This window comes from Pezoporus flaviventris, unplaced genomic scaffold (assembly GCF_033815535.1).
Source record: "Pezoporus flaviventris isolate CSIRO_AGI_PZ_B2104156 unplaced genomic scaffold, CSIRO_AGI_Pfla_v1 ptg000054l, whole genome shotgun sequence".
Taxonomy (NCBI): domain Eukaryota; kingdom Metazoa; phylum Chordata; class Aves; order Psittaciformes; family Psittacidae; genus Pezoporus; species Pezoporus flaviventris.
This window is the reverse complement of record NW_026892602.1, coordinates 2,755,684-2,782,540: the sequence shown is the minus strand read 5'-3', so window position 1 is coordinate 2,782,540 and position 26,857 is coordinate 2,755,684. Positions and strand designations below refer to the sequence as shown.

General features: G+C 39.5%; 1 protein-coding gene across 1 annotated transcript in view; it reads left to right on the top strand.

The window, feature by feature from the left end:
• The first annotated feature begins 2,623 nt into the window (after positions 1 to 2,623).
• The window catches only part of MMP2 (matrix metallopeptidase 2), a 37,307-nt gene continuing 13,073 nt past the window's right edge, over positions 2,624 to 26,857 (top strand). Inside the window, exons 1-9 of the mRNA XM_061469032.1 lie at positions 2,624 to 2,968; positions 7,511 to 7,737; positions 9,264 to 9,412; positions 11,439 to 11,567; positions 13,254 to 13,427; positions 19,754 to 19,927; positions 22,033 to 22,206; positions 23,338 to 23,493; positions 25,254 to 25,401. Coding sequence (XP_061325016.1) covers positions 2,825 to 2,968; positions 7,511 to 7,737; positions 9,264 to 9,412; positions 11,439 to 11,567; positions 13,254 to 13,427; positions 19,754 to 19,927; positions 22,033 to 22,206; positions 23,338 to 23,493; positions 25,254 to 25,401 — 1,475 coding nt within the window. The 5' untranslated portion in view covers positions 2,624 to 2,824. The remainder of the gene's footprint in view (positions 2,969 to 7,510; positions 7,738 to 9,263; positions 9,413 to 11,438; positions 11,568 to 13,253; positions 13,428 to 19,753; positions 19,928 to 22,032; positions 22,207 to 23,337; positions 23,494 to 25,253; positions 25,402 to 26,857) is intronic.

Genomic DNA, 26,857 nt, shown 5'->3' with positions numbered 1-26,857 from the left:
ATTTAGAAGTCACTAATTAATTTAGAGATTGCCTCTCCAAAGTATGGAATGTCAAGGAATGCTTATGCACTAAAAGTTAATAGCAGTTAAACCATCAATGTCAAAACTCATCAGTTCAAACTTCAGAGTCTCCCTTATTTTAGCTTATCTAGTCTGAGAACAGAAAACAGTAATAAGATAGTATAATTAGTTGTAATACGATAGGACTTCCACTCTCACAAAGTGTCACCAGTGTTTATTTTGCTTGGTTTATCTGAAAGAGGGCACCTCAGCCAGGATCTGATAAACTGCTGCTGATCTCCCATGCTAATGCAAGAGAACATCTTCCACTGAATGGTCAGAAACTCAACAGACTGGTTCAGCCAGAACCCATAAATCCAATATTCCATTATGTATTATGTTTTCTAATTGAACATAATTTGTTTAACTGCTCACTAACTGAAGTTTACCAGCAAAACTGCAATCAAAGGTAAGAAACAATGGCCTACTGCAGGTCTGTATGATTTCTGTTGTTTTGATGTTTTCTTTGAGGAAATGTATTTAGGTGACCTCAATCTACTCACTGCCAGCAAAGATAAGAAATAAACTATAGGAGACTTTCAAACTGCACAGACATCAGAATCCAAAATTTCCCTCATCCATTTCAATATTCATTTGGACACAATGAAAACTGAGCATTCATTAGATTTCAGTGAGCCTTATGAGTGCAACAGGAATGTGCCAGGACACATTCGGCTTTAAATGGTTTCACTGCAGTACCCTGCTAAATGAAAGCTACTAAGCCATCATAAATTACATTTAAATTCTTATGAAAATAACATGATTTTTATGCTTTAAGATTTACAGCAGCTCTTGACCTAATGCAGAGCAGAGAGATAACTGCAGAATATTGTGACAAAACACATAGTATTTTCACTTGCTTAATAAAGGAGAAGCTAAGAGTAACTTGGCACATCTACTGAAGGCTTTCTTAGACTTTCTTCTCTTACAGTTTCACACAGCCAGACACAAATATAAGCTGCCATCACAAACAAAGCAGGAGAGTCACTTCCCACAATCAAGTGCAGGGCTGTGAAAAATATGGATCACATTTTCAGAACTGCTCTTTATCAAGGCAACTCTTAGGAATAACTGGAGTTTTGCTGATGGGGAAAAGCTAAAAAAGATGTCATTTCAAAGCCAAACCAATAGGGGAAAGTTCTTCACTGTAACTTAAGTGCCATTGGAATCAAGAAAGGATAAGACGGCATGAATACAAATCTTATAAAGAAAGCTCCATTCATGTACAAAGTCCCTGAAACTCTCTTTCTCTGTTAAGCATTTAGTGCTGCTTACCATGGCTGATTCACGCAGTGGCCATGCATACAGCTGCCATGCTGGGTTGCCAGTGAAACTGTATGGGCAGCAAAACCTCCTGCTTAATGCTTCCTTCCTAAACCACTCAGCACACCCTTTGAAATCCTTCCCTTTGTATGAGACTAGTCAGTTCATGGGTGGTGGGGTGCACTTAGTGAAATAGCTTCATATTAGCATAAATCAAAAAACTGTCAATATTCACTATTTACAGTTAAATGTCAAAATAATACGAATACCAAACACCAGCAAAGAATTTCCTATTCATTACCACAAGAGGCATATCTGAAAAACTTTCATTTAATAGTCAGTGAAAGACTGTGACAACCTTTACACTGACACACAGCTCAGAGAAACAGGGATGGCTGGACTCACGCTTATTATAAACTGTAGACACTTGGCTGGCCAGAACACAGTTTGCATTCATGCAGAATTGCCAGCCTCCTGTCTTAAAAAGTCATGAGCCAAGTGCCTAGATTAGGGATTTCCAGCTACAAAAATATTCCACTGGCAAAAACATCTCAAAGCTGGCAATACTATAAATGACACAATAAAAGATTGTCCATGACAATGGCTGTGTTTACATCAAAATTTCAGACTAATGCAGCTGCATCAGCAGACCAAATCCCAGCATGAGGAAACCCTGATTTTTGTACAATTCCCATGACGTCAATCACTGAGGATAATTTCTGTTGCTGAATCTGCCCGATTATCTCTCACCCAAGGTGATACATGGTGGCTGATGGTGGCAAAGCCTCAAGCTGGTTCTGAACCCAAACAAGCCACAAGAATCTTATTCAGAGCTCTGCACAGAGCAGGGAGGGAGGACGCTGGCACCAAGCACTGGTGAGCACTGTGTACACAGACTTACAGTTTGCGCAGCCTTAGCAGAAGCGGGACAAGAAGCTTCCCTGGGCTGCACAGGCTCTGCCTCAGAATCGCTTATCAAAATGTCTACTGTAAGGAACTGTGAAGGAGTGCAACCACATGTGCTTAAAGCAGATTATTATGTCTGTCGCACAAAACCAATACTTAGACAGGAAAATAATGTTTATGAATTTATTTTTAATTTAAAATATATGTTGGAAACTTCACCTTCAAGATCATAGTTTGCCTTTTCCTGCTCCCTGGCTTAACTAAACACTTTCACATATGCAAATGAGGAGAAAAGGTGGCCTCTTTCAGCAGTAATAAGTATCTGCCTGTTGCTACCTTAAAATCACAGCAATCACATCTGGTGACTGCCCTTTTCTCATGTTTCCACTAGTTTTCAGACTTCCTCTTGTGGTAGCTTGAGACTGTGCATCTGGAAGTTTTAAACATACAAGGGAATCGCTAGAGCAAGCAAAAGAGAAAACTGCAGAGAGTTAAGATGTGCGGATAAGCAACTGGTGTACTGTGCAGCTAAAGGAAGGGACAGGCGGTAGGGGAAAAGCTTTCTTCCAAAGAGAAGAGCACAAGTTTAGGCAGAATGAAGACTCACAGTGTTTGCGGCTTCCTTTTTGAAGTACTGTTAATCCAAGTGTATCTTTTTAACAAAACTTTAGCTGCACCATCACCAATTATTAAGTTTCCTGGAGACAGCACTCCCAAAACAGACAAAGAACTAGCAGTGGTAAGTGTTGGTTTCATCTTTGCTTCAGATTTCTGTTGTTTCATAAGCAGATGTTTCTTTCTTGTTTCAGCTGAGAAGGAATGACTTTAGCACTCTCTCCCCAGAGTCTCTGGAAGTGCTAGCTAGCTAGCAAAGGTATCAGCTTTCAGAAGTTAAAAACTAGTGCCAAGTAATGTTTCCTCTCTTAAATTTCTTAAAGTCGGCAAAGAAAGTGTCTTTTTTCTTCTTGTTCCTGACTGAACATAAAAATGATTTCATTAAATCACCGCGATTATAATCAGAAGATCGAAACAGCAAAAGGGAAGAAGGAGAATTAAAAGCCATATAATATTTTACTTATTTAACACATGTATTGCAGCTCTTGGCAGTTTGTTTTCCAGATTGTTTACCATGCGCTGAACAAACATAGCTTTAAGGGACAATTGCACTTGAAGGCTTGGCTGGAGGCTCAGGAGCCACAGGAGCCATTGTGACTAGTTCTGACTTTGACAAAAGAAAAAGAAAAAAATCACATCAGAGGCTTAAAGAAATATTTTTTTCCAAATTCAATCTGGGAAAAAAAAAAAGAGTTTGGATTTCTATGACATTAGCAAATCATAGCTATAACTCTACAACATTTTATTCTAACCTTAGTTAGCCCTGTGGACCTTCAGAAAAATGACATTGTGGAGAAGTCCATTTAAAGGGAGATTGAGATGGATTATCCTTATTTTAGCATGTAAATTATAGACATTTCTCTTCTTCAGCAGTAAGCCTGTTTTAAGGAAGATTGAGCTAAACTATTCTTATTTCAGGACAAAGAGGTTTGAAAACTGATCATTTTTCTTTGGAAATTGGTGTGCATCTTGGGAAAGCTTGCCAGGTTAAAGAAGGTCTGGGGTAGGGTAGAAAGAGAATATCCAGATGGGAGCTGTGGGGGAAAGGTTGGAAAAACACAGAGAAACTGAACCCAAAAGGGCACTCCTCTGCCTTTAACAAATTCACCCAAGTTTTTGCCTTGGGAGCACAGCAGCCAGGGGGTGGGAGGCCAATGCATGTGGGACAGGAAAACGGGGTCCCATATGTTGAAAAGTAGTTTAACCACTCTTAAATAATCTGTTTTCTTAGATGTGGGAAGGCTTTTATTCAGTAACAGCAATCCACATCTCCCCTCATCTCCGCTTCTTTTGAACAACCTATATATTATGTGTACTCAAAAGAAAACTACAAGCTGGTTTAAAACTGCAGCTCTTCTTTGTCTTCCTTGTAGTATTCTAGGGTAATGCTGATTGGCTGCCTTTCCCTCACACTCTCCATCAGAACAGCCCCAACACTCAGCATCAGAACACAAATTGCTGTGTTGCAGCTGGACCCTGTTTCATTAATGGGCTGGATCAGAATTCCAGCTCACCACAGCTCCCTGCTGACTCTGGGGAAACTGAATTGGCAGCCTAGGCCCAGATGTGGTTTACACAGACACTACATTTTCTTCAGGATTCTCTTCTCATAGAACAGCTGGTTATGTTCATTTCTCATTTTCAGTAAAAACTCCATTTTAGGAAAAATTGAGAGGCGGTAGCTTTTATTTAGAATCCTACCAAGTAAGATTCTTTACCATGCCTTATTTTATATTTTTGGTTGTGTATCTTACTCCCAAACCTAAAATGGCAACAGCAGCATCATGCTTCTTCACTAAACTTCAGTTCTGATGTACAGCCTGTATTATATCGCGGTAGCTCACTGGGAGATGCACATAGAAGCTTTATCTATCAAAATACATTACAATAAAAATTGGGATAAGAACAGATCATCCAGACTGGCTTGTTTGATTATATTCTTAATGCATTTCATATTATTTCCACCAGGCCATAGTAACACAGTAGACAGAAGCTTATTGGTAGGGAAGGTGAAACCATTCTGTGTCTGTTACTTGCCAGTGCCAGTCCACTGCAGAAATGCCACATTAGAAGTTATAAAAATCATAAAAAAACTAGGCGTAGTTTGTGCTTAGTCAGTAGATGGATGGAAGACCCTCTGAAGTAAATAGTGTAACATCTTGATTAAATCCTTCTGAGTAAGCTCTGAAGCATTTCCTATGCAAGGCAGATGAGGTATGCCAGGACTTAATGAAAAGGGTGGTGAAATCCAGGCTTGACCAACTGCAGTCATCAAATGTCCTGTGCTATATTTTGCTTATGTAGCAGTCTCATCCCCCGTCTCCTTGGTGACCTTCAGTCAATTAATTAGATACATAAAGTAAGGTTTTCATCAGAAATACTTCCTTGCACAAGAACTTTGTGCAGTCATTTTGTCAAGCTTCTTGTGACCCTCAGAAATAATTCTCCCTGATATTTCTGATATGTTTTGGGCAAATATACCTTTACCTTATTTAGGATGCTTTCTTACCTTGAATTTGTAGTTAATATTTTGGATACAATACCCAAAGGATGCTTTTGCATCTGCTACAGATAGGTTTACTGAAGAGATCAGTAACTTGCAACCTTCCTGTCTAACAGCACCATTAGCCCTGTGCCATGCTAAGCGTTGGTTTGGAAGCACCTGCCATTTCATAGAATCATTTGGCATGGCTGTAGCTTTTTTCAGATCCAGTCATAAAAATACTGCAAACCCACTGGAGTATGGAGCTCCTGAAATCTGTGAGCAAGAGAAGCATAAGATCCACTTAACTGGATAAACCCTACAACTCCAGATAATTTAGTCAAGCTGTTTAGAACCTGTGAATAAAAATAATCAGGTAATGATATGTTATTATCACTATAGAAGTACCAAAATTAACATCATCATCATCATAATCATAATAATCATAATCCATTTATCTACTCAGTAAGGCGATAAATTCAATATTCTAAATCTGCATGTAGCCTAAGCTTTGTGACTGAGCCTACCTGTGCTACACTCCAAGCTACAGCTTGAGCTACAGTTTTTCTCAGATTCAATCTGACTCCAAAAACTGAATCTCTTGCTAGCCAGCAGCCTGTTGTGTGGCTGTGCTCGCTAGTCTCCAGTTAGGAACAGAGTTGATAAACAGTTTTATGCAGTTGCTGAAGATATGCCAGAGAGGGACTCTTCACCAGGGACTGTAGCGACAGCACAAGGGGTGATAGGTTTAAACTTAAGCAGGGGAAGTTCAGGTTAGACAGAAGGAAGAAGTTCTTTACTGTGAGGGCGGTGAGGCACTGGAACAGGCTGCGCAAAGAAGTGGCAAATGCTCCATCCCTGGCAGTGTTCAAGGCCAGGTTGGACGGAAGCTTTGGTGACATGGTCTAGGGTGAAGTGCCACTACCCATGGCAGGAGGGTTGGAACTTGATGATCTTAAGGTCCTTTCCAACCCTAACTGTTCTATGATTCTGTGATTCACCACATGCTAGAGACTGCAAGCATTTTCTCTGGGCTGGTCCCTACCCCAAGATTTCACAGTTATTCTTCCCATCAACACTGAACTTGAGGTAAAAAGTACAAATTACTAAATTGCTTGTGTGATCTCACATGTGCATTGCACAAAAGTTGGGGATCATGTATGGTTAACCAGGACCAGAGCTGCTTATCTACAATTCAATTTAACATAAATACACAACTTATCAACACGCATCTAAAGGAATGGCTGCTTACGTGGAAGAATCACCAGGGAACAGACTAACCCATTGCTCCTCCAGGATTAGAGGCAGCAGTCGACAGACAGACAGACTTTCCTTTTTTTCACAGCCCTACACCTGCTGATTAGGTCACACTGATCAAAGTGGAAAGTGAAGGAGACCTGAGTGGGTATCATTTTAGATAAGACATTAAGGTAATGGGATTTGTGCTGCCCGTTTGATAATTATGACCTCTGTTTTCTGAGGAGAGATAATTTTGTAATCACCACAATGGCTGTATCACAAAGATCAGCTTGGCCACAATCTGCTGGAGTATTCAATGGAGTTTTAAGTATGCAGGTGTTGATTGGCAGCAATGTCCAGGCAACTGAATTGTTACCAACAACCTTCTTCCTCAGGTCTTTGCAATGTTTGACTGAAAAGCAAACACACAGATGATTCAAATACCTGTGTGCAGTTTGACTAAACAATGGTGGATTTTTTTCTTTGCGATTTGTGGTCTCACTTGTGTGGTTGCTTTGATACCTTGACAAGTTTCTCAGTATTCCAGAGCCTTTCAAGAATATATACAAAAATACAAAAAAATACACAAAATCTAAAACTGTAAGCAGATTTATACATCATAAAGAAACACAGAAAGATAAACCCATTTTTACTTTGTAGTTCTACATTAAAGCTCTATGCTCTACTTACTAATAAAGCAATTCATTAAGTAAAGCTGATAGCTAATAGGAGAAATGACTGCTTAATTAGCAATGATGTGTGATCAAGGTTGGTTTGTGTCAATTAAAGGGATTCTGCTGGTCCCTCAGTTACTAACAACAGTAATTTTGAAAAGAAAAATTGCAAGTTACAGATGGAAAGCTAACATGGAATTACAGTGTTTATTTGCAATGATTATTTCTTTTATGATTTTTAAAGTCTTTGTTCTGTACTTTTTTTCCCAAGCAATACCTGAATAAATACTATGGGTGCCCAAAAGACAATTGCAACTTGTTTGTCCTTAAAGACACTTTGAAGAAAATGCAGAAATTTTTTGGCCTGCCTGAAACAGGAGATTTGGATCAAAATACTATTGAGACAATGAAGAAACCTCGCTGTGGTAACCCTGATGTAGCCAATTACAACTTCTTTCCAAGAAAGCCAAAATGGGAGAAGAATCAGATAACATACAGGTACTGACTGATGGTGTCAGGTTTTCCTCACCTGTAACTATGGCACTTGCAAGAAGCCATCAAACCAGACACTTGGAAGTGGAGTAGCTGCTCAGAGGGCTAGACAGGATTACTTGAGTTAGGATATCTCTGTGTTCGGATAACTACCAGATGCTTTAGCAAGCACCTCTGAAACTTCACATTGTAAAATTTCAGCAATAATCATCTAAAGATCAACTTCATTGTTCTAGTTGGGACTAAAGAGATTTTGGTTTTATTCTTTGTTTTGCTGCAAGCATCCAAAAAGAACTGCAGTAGCAGTATCTCACCTTCCCACAACCTCAGCAGGAACCACTTATGAACTGCAGAGGCCATGCAGGAGGACTAACTCCTCTGTATTCAGCAGTCATAAAAATGAAGGCCATCAAATAAATTTTAAAATTAAATAATCATATTTTGCATAAATACAGACATGATTTAAAGCAAACCTATTGCAATAGGGTTTGGCACATTTTAATTTCTTACTCTTACTCTGAAGAGTTAGGGACCAATATAGCTCTCACTTAAGTCCATAATAAAAATTGTTACCCTCTCGTTATCCTAGGTAGTCCAGGAACAAGCCTTCTGCACCAATGAGAGCAAACCAGCAGATTTGTCTGCTTGACCTGCTGCTTGATCTGCTTGACCTGCTGCTCCCTCACAAGTTAGGGCTTAAAGCATCCATCATGCTGTGACTAGCCTAATAAATACTAAAAAACTGTGGCAGGTCTCACAGCCCGTTTGCTGATGTGCATCCTCTGGTTCTTCCTCATGTTCCTTAGGCACACAGTAGTTTCCCTCACTATGCACAGCCCCAGCAGCCAATTGGAAACTTCTTTTATGTGGAGGTTATAATATAAGGTACTAAGAAGTCCAATTAAAAACTATGAAGAAGGCAATGCACTTAAGAGTTTGCCCTTTCCCATGTTGGGCCTATGGCTCTATCTTACATGCTTTACCTACTATTTCTCCACATATACTCTTGCTAATGTAAGCAGCACACTGGGAAAGGATTAGCATTCAGCTGGGATGAAACAGTTAACAGCTTTCATCCCAGATGAAACAGGGATATACAGTTAACTATAAAGGTGAGGGAGAAGGGCTGGCTAGTAATAAAGAGCAAAACAATCCACATTTGAAACTTTCACAACATTATTTAATTCTTTTTCTGGCAAGTAAATCTTACATATCAAGACGTCCTTGTATGTTCATGTCCAAGGTGACAGTATGACTTGCCAGCACCTCAGCACTGATGCAAAGCCTTGGATATTTTGTGCAGGGCCCACTGCCATGCAGGCCTTACAGTCCCTGGCTGAATAATTTTCATCCTACCGCATCAGTTCCAAAGGAAAATAAATATTAAGCACCACATCTAAACACACATCTCCCGTGCAGCAGTATTACCTCTTCGTAGTTTCACTACTGAGCTTACTCAGCATTTTTATCAGTAATCAACAAATACTGAGAGGGGTTTTATGTGTTATTTAACTCTTCCTTTTACCTCTAAGGATTATAGGCTATACGCCAGATTTGGATCCTGAGACAGTAGATGATGCCTTTGCTCGAGCCTTTCAAGTCTGGAGTGATGTCACACCCCTGAGATTTAACCGAATAAATGATGGAGAAGCAGACATAATGATTAATTTTGGCCGATGGGGTATATTTTTCTGTTTTTACATATGTTTTTGGTTTTGTTCCTTTGATTAATCCTAAGTACTGGAATGATCTACTCTCAGTAAGTAGTACCTGTGAGACTTTCTGGCAAGCCTTGTCCTACTTTGCACTTGGCTTATTCAGGCTGTCTAATTTCACTAAGATTTTTTTTCTTTCTTATACAAGAGAGAGAGAGGGAGAGAGAGACGTATTTATACAATATGCTTATACTATATTTATCTTTCCAAAAAAGAATAGCTAAGGGCAACATTTTATTTTTAAATTTACAAATCAGAAATAGAACTGGGAAATACTGCTACAAATCTTCAGATGATGTGAGCTGGCTTCCTGCCATGGAAAAGAATGGAATGCCATTATACTGCTTATAGCTACACACTCAGTTTTCCAGTGATAATGGTGGAGGTCCTAACATACTGGAGCTTAAAACTGGATTTGTGCCTTCAGATTTTGACTCTTTAGCTAGCCTCAGTTCTTTAGCACAACAGGCTTTCAATGTCTTCTTTGGTCCTGAGGAACTTAAAAAATATGGATCATAAGCTGAATCATGGTTTGAGTCCAAGTGATGGTAGGTGACTTGATTCATTTTGTTGTGCATGACTTCTCAATTAATTTTGTTTTCCCCTGAAAGAAGGTTTATAGCTTTTCAAGGCAAACGTGGGGCATTTTAACTTCTTATGCATAGTCATGGAATTTTTAATACCAATGAAGATACTTGTGCAGCCAGTCACGTGGGGGTGGACTTTGGAAGTGAACACTTCAAAGAATAAGTAAGCTCTTTGTAAAGGCTTCTATTTCCAGCTGGTTTTCTGTGCTTTAGCTACCGATGAGTTGACCTCAAAAGCTTCAGAGATTCTGTACAGAACTCAAAACTTCAGATCCTCATCCAGGCTGGCCTGGTTCGCAAAACAGAAGTCTTACAGGAGCAGAAGTGTTTCTGCTGGGTTTAGTTCCAGTCATCTCAGAAGACCTTCTTCCACATTCATTCATTCTTATCACTTTACTGCATGTCAGATTCACAGGAAGTGGGATGTCCACAGGGTTTTTCCATTTTTAAGCTTTCTCTTAAGCAAGGATCTTCTTGGACATAAATGGGAGTACAGCATTTAATACATGTCAGAATGTTGTCCTTCACAACTGACACACTAGACTGCTGATACTAGTCAACTGAACCAGTATTAAGAGAGTATCACCAGGATGAAATCAGTGTAACAGAGCAAAGAATCAGGCCTGTGTATTTAAGGCTTCTGTTAAATGGCAAGACATCAGACCAAAAGGCCTGAAATGATGCAACTGGAAATGCTGGCAGCCAGCTCTGATGCACAGGTCAGTGTGGTGGGAAAGCCATGAATACCAGAGTTATGCCCTTGCCAGCTTGCCTTACCCACACGCGGTGTAATTCCAAGAAAAGCCTACAGTGTAATAACAGGGGCACTACTTAACCTGCTGCTGCCCTGAGAGCTGCCAGAGTCTTGGAGTGGCTGATGTGGAGGAGGAATAGGCTCATTCACAGGACTCAAAGCTAGCTTTCCAGACCTCCACTGCTGAAACACTCAGGTGATTTGCTTTCCTGCACAAAAACCACAGCAGTCTGAGGTGCAGCAGAAAAAGAGTAGCCTGCAAAAAGAAATCTGCCTTTACTTTCCAAATATCTCTATTAGAGACCAATACAAATTATCTGAAATGTTTATTTTACAGCTGCCTACCAGTCTCATTAAGAAACAGCAGTGTGTATGCAACCATACATCTAATGGACAATATTCCACTATTCTTCACTCTCTTTGATTCCTTTCCATAATACTTGTAAGATACAAAATAACATGCTGCAGTACTGACACTTAATGTTCTTTGTAAGAACTTGCTTCTTCCCTTCTGGTTCAGTCTTGCCAGCACAACCCACACCAACAAACTTACTAGACTATTCTGCTGCTGTCTTGGGTGGGATGATGATTATCATTCATATATAGACTCTGACAAAGCTGAGGTCATTTTTTGCCTGCTTCCTCCTGCAGAACATGGTGATGGCTATCCATTTGATGGCAAAGATGGTCTCCTGGCTCATGCCTTTGCACCAGGGCCAGGAATCGGAGGAGACTCCCATTTTGATGATGATGAACTGTGGACTCTTGGAGAGGGGCAAGGTAGCAGACTTTCTAATATTTCCAGACATATGGCTTGCTGGCTGCTGTTTCAATGCTATTTTAGGCACCACACTAAATGCTTTCATTGGCATGTCAATAAATGCTAGGTACATGAAAATTAATTTATACAGTTTAAGTTGTTCTCTACAAGATATTTATATACTTCCTATATAAACGTTACCTAGGATTTCCCTTTCTGTTCCTCTTCTGTTGCCCCCTGAAAAACTGAATTAATAATGACCCTGATGTGGCATAACCTTCATGAATTGTAGGAAAAGTACAAAGCCTCAACTGCAATTTTGGATTCTTCAGTTCTCAGGACTCCAACTACAACATCTTTAAGTTCATGTGTAAGAGGCAGACTGGCCAGGGTTCTTCTGCTGACATACCCTTTTTAAGACAACTCAAGCTGTGGCTCCAATTTTTCAAAACTGAACTATCCACCTGAATAACTTTTTATACACTCAAAACCAAACAAAATGTAAGTCCCTCATGGTGATGATTGAAACAAAACTGACATCAAACAGTGGATTACGAACATCTCCAAGAATCTTAATAGGCAGTTTGCCATATCCTTTAGAAGAAAAAAACTGAGGGACAAATAATATCACCTGAACTAGACAAAAAAGACTAAGTAATAGTAGTTTGGAGCCTCTTTTTTTCTGCTTATACTTTGCCACAATCATATTGTTTTGATTAGAATTCTTCTGTAAAATAATTTGGAAAACTCAGAATCACAGAATGGTTTGGGTTGGAAGGGACCTAAAATATCATCTAGTTCCAACCCCCTGCCATAGGCAGGGCCACTTTCCATTAGATGAATGCAAAGCTCATGTTTGCCTTTCATTTCAAATTCTGGTTTCCTCAGCTGTCCTTGCACTGAAAAAAATAACTGAACTTTATTACCAAAACAGTTAATGTCCTTCTGTTTGGCTTTCTTTTAACTTTAGCAGAAGCACTGACCAGTAGCTGCACTATCTGGACTGTATCGCTGGCTCAGACTAGCAACAAACAGGAGAAAGCTGTTTTCCGTGTTAGTGGAAATACTGCACAAGCATCCAGTTAGTTACTGCCATTAAAAGAAATGCTATGATTACATGAATTATCTGTACATCAACAGACATTACAACACCAGTACTGTAGCCTCAATACCACATGTGACAAACTGAAATACACCCCTGGCTTGGGTGTGCCTGCAGTACCACCCTATCCCCCAGTGCACATCTCATTAAAGGCAAATTGGAAATAACAAAGTGGTTTAAGAAGCAAAAGGCATGTTCAGCTCATGCTCAGCTGCTGCCTGGAACCTTTCAAACTATACTCAACATTTTAGACCATATTAGCAAAGAAACTAAATTACTAAACGTGTTAACAGCATGTTTATAAGTTTGCCTTGGCATAGTATCAGCAACATATGTTTGTTGCCTTTTTTTTTTTTTTGATTGCTTTTAAGGATTGTTCATTGTAACACTTTCCCATGAGTAATATACATTTAATTCTTTCAAAACCACCAGTTATCATTTCAGTTATGATCATCTTGCCAATAGAGAGATCAGAACCACACTGAATTTCAAATTCAGATGGCATTTCTATACAAGTGCCCTCCAGGAAAAGAAGGTTTACAGAAATTATATCTTTTATACCAGTTGGTGGCTGATTTCACTTCTGCATTTGTTCTCTTCACAGTGGTTAGAGTGAAGTATGGAAATGCAGATGGTGAATACTGCAAATTTCCCTTCTGGTTCAATGGCAAGGAATACAACAGCTGCACAGATGCAGGACGTAATGATGGATTCCTCTGGTGTTCCACAACCAAAGACTTTGACACAGATGGCAAATACGGCTTTTGTCCCCATGAGTGTAAGTAGATCACTGTTTTGACTCATTTCGTGGTAGGCTGTTTACGGTAGACTGTTCCTACCTATTTGCCCATCCACTTCTCTACTTTTTCTACTGCCTGCCTGGTAGATTTAGATTTACTGTTCTTTAATATCTCCTCAGTATCTAAGCAGGCAAAGCTCCCTAAACACTCCCTTGGGGTAACGTATTGTCAAGGTTTAAGCCCAGCCAGTAACCCAGAAACACGCAGCCACTTGCTCACTCCCCCCCTTCTTCCTCTCCCTTCCCCACTCCCAGAGGGATGGTGAGGAGAATCAAAAGAATGTAACTCCCACGGGCTGAGATAAGAACAGTCCAGTAACTAAGGTATAACACAAACCACTGCTGCTACCACCAATAATAATAATGATAAGGGAAATAACAAGGGAAGAGAATACAACCACTCACCACCCGCCGACCAATACCCAGCCCGACTGCAGCAGCAATCTATCTCTTCCAGGTAACTGCCCCCAGTTTATATACTGGGCATGATGTACTATGGTATGCAATACCCCTTTAGTTAGTTTGGGTCAGGTGTCCTGTCTCTGCTTCCTCTTGGCTTCCCATGCCCCTCCTCCCTGGCAGAGCATGAGACTCAGAAAGTCCTTGGTCGGAGTAAATATTACTTTAGCAACAACTAAAAATATCGGTGTTACCAGCATTGTTCTCAGCACTGCACCAGCTACTAAGAAGAAAAATGACTGCTACTGCTGAACCCAGGACACTGATGATGACCCAGCCCAAGGCTTTCTCTAAAAACGAGGACATACTGAAGATAGATCTGAAGCAATGTTGGCCCCATATATGCATCAAAGATATTACATGTTGAGTTTCGCAAACCAGGAAGGCAACTACCTTTTAGAGTAAGGACAGAGCTAAATTCAGAGATGGAGCACACTAAATGACAGAAATCTCTCCCTAAACACATTCCTCAAACAACTAAAGTTGTGTCTAAATCAAGAAAAGTGAGTGACAAAAATGAGCAGTTAAGGATAAAACCCATTAAGCTAAACCTCTGCAACTTTGCACACCAATTTTACCAACCTGTAGTCCAGGTCCTCCGAATCTAGCAACCCTTCTACTGCAATGTAACGCTATTGTTGTCACAAATCACCCTTTAAATGACCTCATACTGCTTTTCAAAATAATAATGGCTGCATTTGAAGTGAGTATCTATGCTGGAGCAAAGTTATTTATATGTTGGTGCATTGTAAATTGCTAGCCAGGAGAGAAATGACTCTTTTTTAGAAATTAGGTTTTTATTTTTAACCACATCTTACAATTCTTCCTCATGAAGCAGTGCCAACAGCTCACTTTAGGTACCAGAATGACACTGCATTTCAGAAATGGTATCTGTACAAAACTGTTAGAGGGTCTAGGAAAGCTGAGATCCTACTTAATCTCTAACTTTTTGGAATGTGAACATAATCTTCTGTTTCACAAGCAATTTATTTCATATTTGGAAACGCTCATGTTCTGATTAGACAATGTGTATGTTTCTATGTAGCCACAACTCTTAAAAAATATACACAACATGTTTATTGTCTTTCAAATGAAATTATGACACTATATTTCCTTTTAAACATCAGGAAACTTATTTATACACTTGAAAACCTTGATGAGTATACTAGATATAAAATTTCAGACAATTTATTATTATATCAGTGTTAATTTGATCTCCTGTTTATCACACAGCAGGAAATCTTTAAAGAAGCAATTAAGTATAACTGGCTATACCCTACTGTGCTAATTTATCAGCAGGAAGTAAAGTTGAAAAGGCAAAGGGCTTTCAGCCACTTGTTCCATCTCCTGTTTGCCAGTTGCAGTGCTGGCACCTGTATTCACAGACATTCCCAGTGTTGAAATTTCCCACATCCTCTCTTTTCCCTTCGTACATAACTGATTGCTATAAGCTTTTGGCAGCAGGGAGTGTGTCATCACTCTTGTTACCTTACCTCCTGAGCAATGGATCCACAGGGTTACTAAAACTCCTGCCTGTTAACTGCCATGTCATAACAAATGATAAAAGAGTTAAGAAAAAGAATGAAACAGAAAACAGCAGAGCTTTTGTCAGACTCATGATAATCCTGCTTGGAACAATAGTACTAAACTTACTTAAATATCACGGCTACATGCAGTCAGTACAAGGTAAGAGAATGCAGATTGCTGAAAGAAAATTAGTGAAGCCTGAGATGCACAGCTAACAAAACGAGACATGTTCAGGGGTCTGCCAAAACAAGAATACACAAGTGCAGCCCCACAGCCCCAGATTCAGTCTCGTGAGAACTGCAAAAACACATGTATGTCTGTTAATATGTATTGTCAGTTAAGTACATAATTTTTTAACAGATCACAAATACATGCACATAGGAAAAGTTCAGACACCCTGTCTTCATATCTTCTCTGGTATCCTATTGTAGACAAACACTAAATGGATTCCTGCTTAACACCTTTTCTGGATCTCTCAAGTTCATTTGCAAGACTGTATGGTTTCCAATATATGATTATAATATTTTTGCATCAGGGCACTTGTGGTTTGCAAAGATAATCTGCTGTGGAACATATTAGTCTTCTAGCCCTGATGTAATAAAAAATATTCTTTAATTTCCAAAACCCTAATTGCCCATTATCAGTCACATCTAGAGCTGGGACCTACCATGGTGACAGCTATTTATACGACTATGAGGGATGAAGGAGCAGGAACATGAACTTCTAACAGACGTGAGCTAACAAAAACCCAGGAGTTACAGTTAGTCACATGGCTTTCAGAACTCGCTTCTTTAGCCTGACATTTACTTCAGGGGATCGTATGTGTGCCCATCACATATTTTTTTCTAAGCCTCTGCCATCTCCTTTATTCTGCACCTTTCCCCAGATCTCCTGTCCTCATCTCCCTCAGGTTAATCCTTCCAGCTGGAAAAGAGCAAAACTGGATTTATTTCTTTAAAATAGTCCAAATGCTCAGATATAGTCAGAACAAAGGTCAGATTACAGCTAGTGGACAAACTGAGATCCACATTCCCTAACAGATACCTTTGTGAAATCCCAAAGTCATACAAGACTGAAAATGTGAGCAGTGAAGCATTCTCAGGGAGAACTGGTTCTGTAAGTTGATGTTCCTGAAATGCTTCCTTCAGGGTCTCTGAAACCAAACAGAAGGGTTTCAGCCTTTTGTTTCTGATGCAATTGTTTTGCAAGGCCCTTGACATAGTTACGCACACATGTTTCTTATTAAATGCAGAGTGGTGCTATTCAGTCATTATTCCAAGACACCATTTGCTAAAACCCAGCTAATCAATTCAGACAGGAGAGGATTTACATCACAGAGGCTGTACTGGGGGCAGCATTCTGAGTTGTGTTTGCTTCTCTCACGTTTAATTCACTGAAGTTAGTTTCAATTCTTTTCATTATAGAGCGATGCTGCAAGTTTGGAAATATTTTTAAAGCTCTAATACTGCACCAGGCTTTTCTAAAGTCAATCCCAGGTCTGTACCCTCGTTTTGTAGGTTTCAAATATCATCTGGCAAAGCAAAAGAATGGGAACCAAAAAGTTATCTACCTACTACACAAATTTACAAAGGTGTGCTGAAACTCTACTTTGCCATATAGGATCAAGGGATCTCGAATCTCTTTCTTTTTTACCAGACTCCACTGACACTACAGGGAGTTTAGGCTCCTAACTTTTGCCCTCTGATGTCTAATGTTACTGAGATCTGTACTTTGCCTGTACCTCCCTCACACTGGTCTCAGCTGTTGTAGGCTGCTGCTCTAATGTTCTCCAAGGCAGAGCCCTCCTGAAACTGCAGCTACCTCCACCCTGGGTCTGTGCTGCAGGGCTTTCAGCAGCCTTCCAGCCATGGGTTTCCTTACATCACAACTGGCTGATCTTCCGGGAAGAGCTAATCATGCTGAGTGGCTCACAGGTTAGTAATGTCCAGCCTGAATCTGCTCTCACATCAGGATATCTGATGATCGTATTTTTAAATTGCTGAGCTTACCATGATGCAGGCCCTTTAAGATCCCTTGCAAGTAAATAAAGCTTTTGGTTTGTTTTGGGGGAAACTGAACTAGTTTGTCTTTAACTTTCATTTACATTAAAGCAAAGAAGTTTCTAGTTAAGCCGGAGGGAAGGATCTGAAAAGTTAATAAACCGTTGTCACCATCACATGATGTTATTTCAAGCAAAATGAAAAAGTGCATTTGACAATGACTCAGAAAGACTTCACGCAAAGCAGTAAGAGATTGACTTTCTATTAGGTTTTTGCAACTTAGCCACATTTAAAACAATTTAAAAAAAAAAAGAAAAGAAAAAAAAACAAACTAATAGTTTGCCAGATCTAGAACTGGAAGCTGCTCATGTGGTAAATGAGTCATCTAAGCAACTCAGTTTAATTTTGCCTTCCAAATCTATCATTTCTTTATAAAAAATAAAGTCTCTCTCCAATCATGATAGCTCCAGCCCCAGTTAATGCATGTTTCCTAATTTACCACAGCATGTGAGACAAAACCAAACAGTTGCAACTTGCTCTTCTGGGGAGGCACAGTGTGTGTTACTTTTGCCTAGAGATAGGACCTCTGTGTGACTGCTTCCATGTCCAGGATGCAGAAGGATAGAGATGAGACGTTGGCTAGATCAGAAGTTCAGTAAACTTGTGTGTGTGAGCCAGATTGCAAAGTTTTAAGTCTTCTCCTTGGTGGATTGGAACTTAGTCCAGTAACTTAACGGCTCATGACCCTGATACTGTGGCCAATTACTGATTTAAGTGGAAAAGGCAAAATGAATCATCTGTGTCACAATAACTCCCATCATTAGAACCCTTCCCAGTCATCCTTCAGCCGGAAAAGGCCTTGGCTTTTTATTTATTACTACTCTAAAAAGTCAAGCATACTCACAATATCTCTTCCCATGGATATGTTAGACCAAGCAAAGACAAAACCCTTCAAGTCCTACATAAAGACGCTGAGGCTATCGTGGCCTTTTGGTCAGCAAAAATGACAATAGCAAACTTCAAAATAACCTGCCAAGCCTTCCCACATACACGTTTGGGTTTTAGCTTTAAACTGAGGAAGAAGAGGGAGAAAGGTGTCCCCCATGTCACCTTAAAAAAGGCCAAATCGTGTGTACTTTGCACTGGGAATTCAAACAGACATGTTTCATTCTGAGGTGCTATTCTTAAATACAAGGAGATTTAGTGGATGGCTGCGTGAAAGATTTGTCTCTGCTTCAGTGCAAGGCCTGGACCAGTTTGTTGCCCTCATAATTTCCTCGCACCAGCACATGGCACTCCCAGACACTATTCTACCATGAAGGATTCCCACAGCAGCCAAGAGAAGACACATGCAGATTAACAAGATGTCAGATCCTCCAAATCATCTGCATTTTCATATAATTCAATTTGGACATATTTTTTTTAACTAGCAGCATGAGATATTTTTTCTGTCTTCCTCTAGATACTCCAGAAAGTTTACTAAAATCCTAAAACAGGTCCCAGAACTCTTAATTCAGTTCAATCTGTACTTCTTCATTCACAAGAGAGATTTCTGGTTTTCAGGGTTGAGCCATGGGGCCTTGTTTGTGTATGCTGGACAATAAACAACCCCTGGAAGATACACTACCTCCAGGAACATTTAATGAAGCAAAAGACAGGAGAGGCCTCCAGTGCCTAGCTTTGCTGGAGGAAACATATTTGTCATCTCTTGCTTATCTGTTGAAGTGCCTGAGTCCAGCCGTGAAGATTCTCAGAAATGAGAAGCAACACCTACAGGAAAAGCCTACAGGTTATTATCTGACTCTAACTCTACTGTATGTCAGCATCTTAAAGAAACTGAAAACATACACAGATGGCTGTCAGGAAAAATCAGTCTGGCCTGTCCATGGCTTTGTGCAGTTTGCCATTTTACCTAACACTTTTGATGCAAGGTAAATCAGCAGAGCACTAAGAAACATGAGTGACTTTCCCAGAATCCTCTAAATGTTGTTTCAAGAAGAGATATTAATTTCATTTCTGAGCAGGCTATAAAGGATATACACAATTCAAACCACATTCAAAGAGCTTGGTAGAATTTTCTTCATTCCCAATTCATTTATAAAGATCAACCACTCATTCTTTTCTATACAATTGTGAGATTGGAACATCCCTTGTCTATCTTGCCAAAGCATTTCACTGTTGGTGTAAAATAGAGGTTCTAAATGTGAACTGCTCCACACACAATAGCTGTCTAATCTCTGTCAAAACTATTGTCACATAGTGACCCTTGTTTATATTGAGCATTGCCTGTGACATTTCTTTCTCTCATTCTCCCTACAGCACTTTTCACAATGGGTGGCAATGGTGAGGGGCAGCCATGCAAATTCCCTTTTAAATTTCAAGGACAGTCATATGACCAGTGCACAACCGAAGGCAGGACAGACGGATACCGATGGTGTGGAACCACTGAAGACTACGACAGAGATAAGAAATATGGATTCTGTCCAGAGACTGGTATGAGGAACATTACTTGCATAACAATCTAATTTTTCATTGTTTTAACTAACAAAAGTCTCCTTTTTTACATCTCCATCAGAGCACACAGAAGTTGATGAAGTAGGTACCATTTCAGCGTAGGTGGCCAAGGAAGTAACAAGAACAGGTCTATGTGAAGGATATGCTATGCCATAGCACACCAAGTTTATGAAAGACACACATACGTGATTGAACCACAGGACTAAATGTCTACCACTGCAGGATAACTACATGTAGATTACAATTTGCTAATGGCCCTGAAAGAGAAGTCTCATGTGACAGAAGAAAGCATGAACAATATTTTAGCTTAATACTTACCATTTATACTTAAAAAAATATATCCTGTTTAGTATGTTAAGCTTGTGTCATCAGATATTTTCAGCAATTCAGAAGAACTAAGGGAAATGGTTTAGCCAGGAAAAATAGATTTCTGCTTTCTTCACAATTTTTTATACTTTTTAACTTGAGTTTTAATATATAGGAAGAGAAACATGTAAAGGATAGTTCAACAAACATAAGAACCAATATATCTAGAGTTGATATATCCGAAGTCCTAAGTAACACAGTCTCTGTCACTGGAAACAAGAAATACTTCATGCTTTTTTCAGCATAATAAATTATTGCTTGAGGAAGCTGTGATTTCTTTTTAATCTGTTTTATTAATTAATAATATTGAATGAGAAATAAATATTTGTAAATAATAAGGGACACAATCGGCTTTGCCTCCTGTACCGTCCCAGAAGATAAACCATAGTTTAAAGGAACTGTAATTGCCAGACAGCAGTGTAAATTTATTTAAATTAGTTTTATATTCTTTCCATATTCTGTTTATGATACCTACTTTAAACTGTAATTTTAAATATATTTATACCCTCTTTCTTCCAGAAAATACTTGCATATTCATATACAAATGTTATTTCTAATATACTACCACCATACACTACATAGACAAGAACATAGTTAGACGAAATAATTACAAGTTTTTGCAAAAAATAGTGGTAAAAAAAAAAAGTAACCCACATTTTATATCATTTTCTGCAGAAGATGTTTAAATCATACTTTTTTCACTCCTGTTGTGGTTTACGCCCAGCCAGTAACTCAGAACCATGCAGCCGCTTGCTCACTCCCCCCCAACTTACTCCTCCCCCCAGCTCCCAGAGAAATGGTGAGGAGAATTGAAAGAATGTAAGTCCCATGGGTTGAGATAAGAACAGTCCAGCAGCTACGGTATAACACAAACCACTGCTGCTACAACCAATAATAATAATGATAAGGGAAATAACAAAGGAAGAGAATACAATTGGTCACCACATGCCGATCAACACCCAGCCAGAACCCAGCAGCAATCTGGCTTTCCAGATAACTCCCCCAGTTTATATACTAGGCATGACGTGCTGCGGTGTGGTCAACTTCCCTTCTGCTAGTTTGGGTCAGGTGTCCTGTCTCTGCTTCCTCCTGGCTTCTCCTCCTCCCTGGCAGAGCATGAGACTCAGAAAGTCCTTGGGTGGAGTAAACATTACTGAGCACCAACTAAAAACATCGGTGTTATCAGTGCTGTTCTCAGGCTGAAAGTCAAAATACCGCACTGCACCAGCTACTAAGAAGGAGAAAAATGACTGCTACTGCTGAGCACAGGACAACTCCAAATCCTGTATTTCAGTGGGGCACCTACTAACCAGGTGGATACTCAATAGCCCTTTATACCTTTCTGACACTAAACACTGACACTCTACACCTTCAGCCTATTCAATATGCATTTTAAGCAATCAGCAGGAGGGACTATCAAAACATACTTGCTCCATGATCATCTTCCACAGAACATTATTAACTGTTGTTTTCTCAGAGCTGTGAACACATTCTTACTCTCACCAAAACTATTGGCAAGTTAATTGCAGTGGTGATGCCTAGTCTTTTTCCTTTTTCTCTGTGCCAGGCAATCTTGTTTTCAAATATTACTTTCAATCTGACTCCTCATGTTCTTAAAAGGATTACAAATTCTTCTGCTTGCTTTCTGATTTTAGCATGTGTTTTAGGAGAAGGTGCATCAGCTTAATCTCACTGCATTTTCCTGTCATTTTCCATAGCCATGTCAACAGTTGGTGGAAATTCAGAGGGAGCCCCTTGTGTATTCCCCTTCATCTTCCTTGGGAATAAATACGAGTCCTGTACAAGTGCAGGTCGCAATGATGGCAAGCTGTGGTGCGCTTCTACTAGTAGCTATGATGATGACCGCAAGTGGGGCTTTTGTCCTGATCAAGGTAATAGATTGTCACAGCAATACACTGGTACCAGTATACTGACCTCACTGACGACATCACACTCAGGATGATTTCATCCTCATAACTTAGTACTTGTGTATTGTTACAATTTACAATCTCCCCAGCCTGATATCTGAGCAAAATCTCTGTATCTGAATCGGAAACTCTTTCAAGAGTCAATCCCAGAGATCATCTGCCTGAAACATTCACATTTTTCTGTAATTTATAACCATGAAGTGTCTTTTGAAATCACAAAAACAAAAAAAAAATTAAAAATAAAGAAATAAATGGTTTTCTCATCACCAGTTTTTCTTTCCAAGGCTAAAAGCCACAAATACATTACATATATAATAATTATACTCTGATATTGGTCAAATTAGGAACAAATGCTAAATGTAAAAAACATTTGTGACTGATACTGCTGAAGATGAAAAACATGTTTAAAAGTGAGAGAGACGTATGATTTTTATATGGTGAATATTTAAAAATATTTGGTTAATATTTCTCATTTTTAACATGGATAAAATTAAATGTACCAAAAGGCTTTTTACACATGGACAAACAAATGCAAGGTTTGGGTTTTTCCTTTAAGAGGGAAATAACTGCCAAATTTCAAAGACTGTTTGGGCATAATTGATAAAATGTCATCCTATGATAAAAGACTTTTTTTAATCTGGCAATATTTGGTATAACACTGGTGATCCAGGCTCTGTTCATGGACAGACAGGTATACAGACCTGTTTATCACTTTCATGCCACTTCATGACGAAAAGTAGGATTTGAGGTCTAGAGTGCAAATTTACTTCTCTGTGCTTAAAAAAACTGTCTGATTTTATCTGCTACACTTCCTTTTTTTTTTACAGAAGTATGAAGACTGCAGTCAAAGTCACTTTCATTTGAGACAAGAGCAAATATCAGCCTCTAAAACCTCAGAATCTCTCTATTGAAATGTCATTTCTGGCAATATATATGTAACACTCACTATTGGCATCTGTAAATAATGATGATATTTACTGTTGGGAGATTTTTTATGGGTAGCAAGGAAAATAAAATTGTTAGACTATGAATAACCTGTGTGGTACACTTCTATTTAGATGCAAGCACCTAATACTATCTTGCTGTGTTATTTAGGATACAGTCTCTTCTTGGTTGCTGCCCATGAATTTGGCCATGCCATGGGATTAGAGCACTCTGAGGATCCAGGAGCTCTGATGGCCCCTATCTACACCTACACCAAGAACTTTCGACTTTCTCAGGATGACATTAAAGGGATACAGGAGCTATATGGTAAAGTCCTCCCCTGGCAGCAGAAAAGCATGCAGCACAGGTGGAAATATGAGACTCAGAACTTGCAGTAAATGGCATAGTGCACAATACCAGCAACGCCAGAAACACCCTCTATGCCCTTCTCCCTGCTTTATGTTATTAAGAGGCTCCTACTTAAAAAATCACATTTTGAAGATGAGGGGTCACTAAATTTACTAAACTAACAGAAGCCCCAAAACTCCCCCTGGCCAGATCTTTAGATGAAAATTTCTAATGCCTTTACTGGGACAATGAAATGCCATGCTTTTCTCTAGCTTGGAATACCTCATGTGGGTGGGTTTGGGTGTTACTGTCTACAACACTCTGAGCTTCCCAGATTGCAACTCCCTGTAAAGGGAGGGGAAGGATCTTATTTCCTGTCCCAGCTTGGAAACAGTTCACATTGTCTGCTCACAATCCAAACTGTACTATCACAATAACATTTGCAGAGTGTACAGGAGCTGATTTCTTGACATAAACGTATTTTGCAAGCTCCTGGAGCAAAAGTGGATTTAAGCATTTTTGTGTTGGTACATCTTTAAAATTTATTATTTTCTCCACAGATATACTTAGTAAAATTCACAAGTATTATTATGATTAAATTCCTTCCACGTATGTTTTCTACCTTGTAGAGACACAAAACTGCTACAGTCAATTAAGCAGAGAAAATCTATAACATTTATTTTTCTGTGCTTTTCACTTTTCTGCTGAGATATCTTCCTAATTGTAAGTCATTATATTCTACAGTATTCAAAACCTTAGAAATTATAATAGGAATATACCAAAATGATTACCACATGAGACACCTTTTTATTAAAAATCTGATTTGAATCTTCAATTTTCCCCTTGTTCTTAGCTGCTTTAATTAAGACTGGGAATTGAGACATGGGCAAGGCTCCATGAATTTTCTAAGCTTACACAACATATCTTTGATAGAGCTCAGAATTTAACTCGGTTGTCTCAAGGCACACTTCAAAATTTGAGACAAAACTATTTTCTTGCCTCTTTATAACTGATAGAACCCTTTACAAACTGCTTTATATATAAAACAAGTATTAAAAAAAACCTTTGTTTTCTTCCATTAGTATCTCCGTCAGCTACACTCTACTTTGTTTCATACAGTAAATTAGCCTGCTATTTAAGAAAAAAGGCAAATGCTTCATAAGGCAATACAGCCACAGCCAAATAACAAACCAAACCAAACTAAACCAAACCAAATGGCAAAGTGCATATTCTTAAGAGCACATTTGGATTGCTGATGAGGGCAAAAAGATCATATAAATGGCTCAAAATGCATCTTCGCAACTTGGAAAATATTGGCACTTCTCTGTAGAACAGAAATTCACTTTGATGTCCCTCTCAGCGGAGTTGCAGATAATTCTGAGGACTTTGAAATGCATTTCTCATCTTTTTAGAAATCAGTGAAATAAACCTGTAATGTTAACATTTTTACCCAGTAGAGTCACCTCTGAGTCTCTTTCAAGTTAAACAGACAGCTCAGCATGGACAGACATTCACAGGCAATGTGAATAAGGCCACAGAGTAGATTAATGCAGGACTTAAAGCTATGGCCTTCTCAGCTACTCGACCACCCTTCCTCTGAAAAGGTTGTAAGTTTTTGCTCCTTCAAGCACTGCCTCCAAATTATTACACTTCTAGGAATGATGGCAGCTCATGTGCTATGTGGAACCTGTGGCACACTGTATTTCAGTGTAACAGAACTTCTCTGTTCACCATTACAGAAGTGTCGACTGATGTAGAACCTGGGCCAGGACCAGGACCCGGCCCACGTCCAACCCTCGGACCTGTCACTCCAGAGCTCTGCAAGCATGACATTGTATTTGATGGAGTCGCACAAATTAGAGGAGAAACATTTTTCTTCAAAGATAGGTAAGTGAGATAAACTGCTTATCAGTGGGGCTTCACACATGGAGGAATCTGTCAGACTTATTCATCAAAACCTAGACATTTATGACCAGGCACAATCTCTTTTGTGTGTTTCTTTTGTGTGTTCAGAGACAGCAAAGTGTCCTGTCAACTCCTAAGGGAAAGGGATGGTGAACTCTGATTTCATGGTTAAATAATATGGCCGTCTGTGCCACAAGGGTACACAGCTGGTTCATGGTCAACTTGGTTTCCACCAGTTCCCCTAGTTTCTTTTTCACAAAGCTGCTTTCCAGCCTGTTGGCCCCAGGCTGTACTGGTGTTTGGGACTGTTCCTCCCCAGGTCTTTGCATTGCCACTTGTTGGACTGTGTAAGGCTCCTGAAATCCCATTTCTCCAGGGATCAAGGTCTGTCTGGATGGCAGCACAAACCCTTGGTGTATCAGCCACTCCTACTACTGGGTCAACAGCAAACTTGCTGAAGGTGCACTCTGCCCCACCATATAGATAGATCATTACTGAAGACATTAAACAGTCTTCTATCCAGTACTGATGCCTGGGATAGTTACACCACTGCTTACTGGCCTCCAGCTAGACTTCATACCTCTGACTGTGCTCTCTAAACCTAGACAGTCAACCAGTTTTCAGTGCACCTCACTGTCTGCTTACCTCACCCGTACTTCAATAGCATCTCTAAGTGAATCTCATTGGAAAGGAGATCAAAAACCTTTCCGAGCTGCTCTCCCCTTATCTACCAAGCCAGTCATTTCACCATAGAACGTCATCAGGTTGGTCAAGCATGACTTCCCATTTGAGAATCCATGCTGACTGCTCCCAACCACATTCATGTCCAAAAGATTGTCTGTAATCAGATGTACGTGAGTTGATTATGCCTAAATTCACCTTTTCTTAGAGCTACCCTCAAACTTCTTAGAGAATGTGGAATTTTCAACTTCAGTGATGATTTTAGACAGTTTTGTGGTATTTTGTGATTTCTGGTTTCTGCACTACACTGGGATTACACATGCCAAGATGTTACAACGACCAGGCTGGTGGTAGTTCTAGCTAAAATCAGGACAAGGAAATGCCACAAACCTCAAATAAAAGCCTGTTCTCGTGATATTTTCTACCCAGCTTCACATTTTGGAGAGCAAAAATTAACCCTGATGTTGCCCCTGCTGGCTTCTGTGGAGTCCCACAAGGGTTGCTTAAAAGGATGAAGTAGCTGGGAGACAGATCCAAACCTCTAAATGTTTATGCAACCCAGATATGACCCGCCAGATCCTTAGAGATTTACATATCTGTAATGTTAATAACAAAATTAGCAATGGAAGAGATGCATTAGCCAGTCTACTGCATGCCAAATAAAGATTCATTCCCTATAAAGCATTTCCGGATGCTTTCTGTAGCAAAACCTACAAGGATTGTAATTCAGCAATGGAAATCCCATTACTTTCAGTGG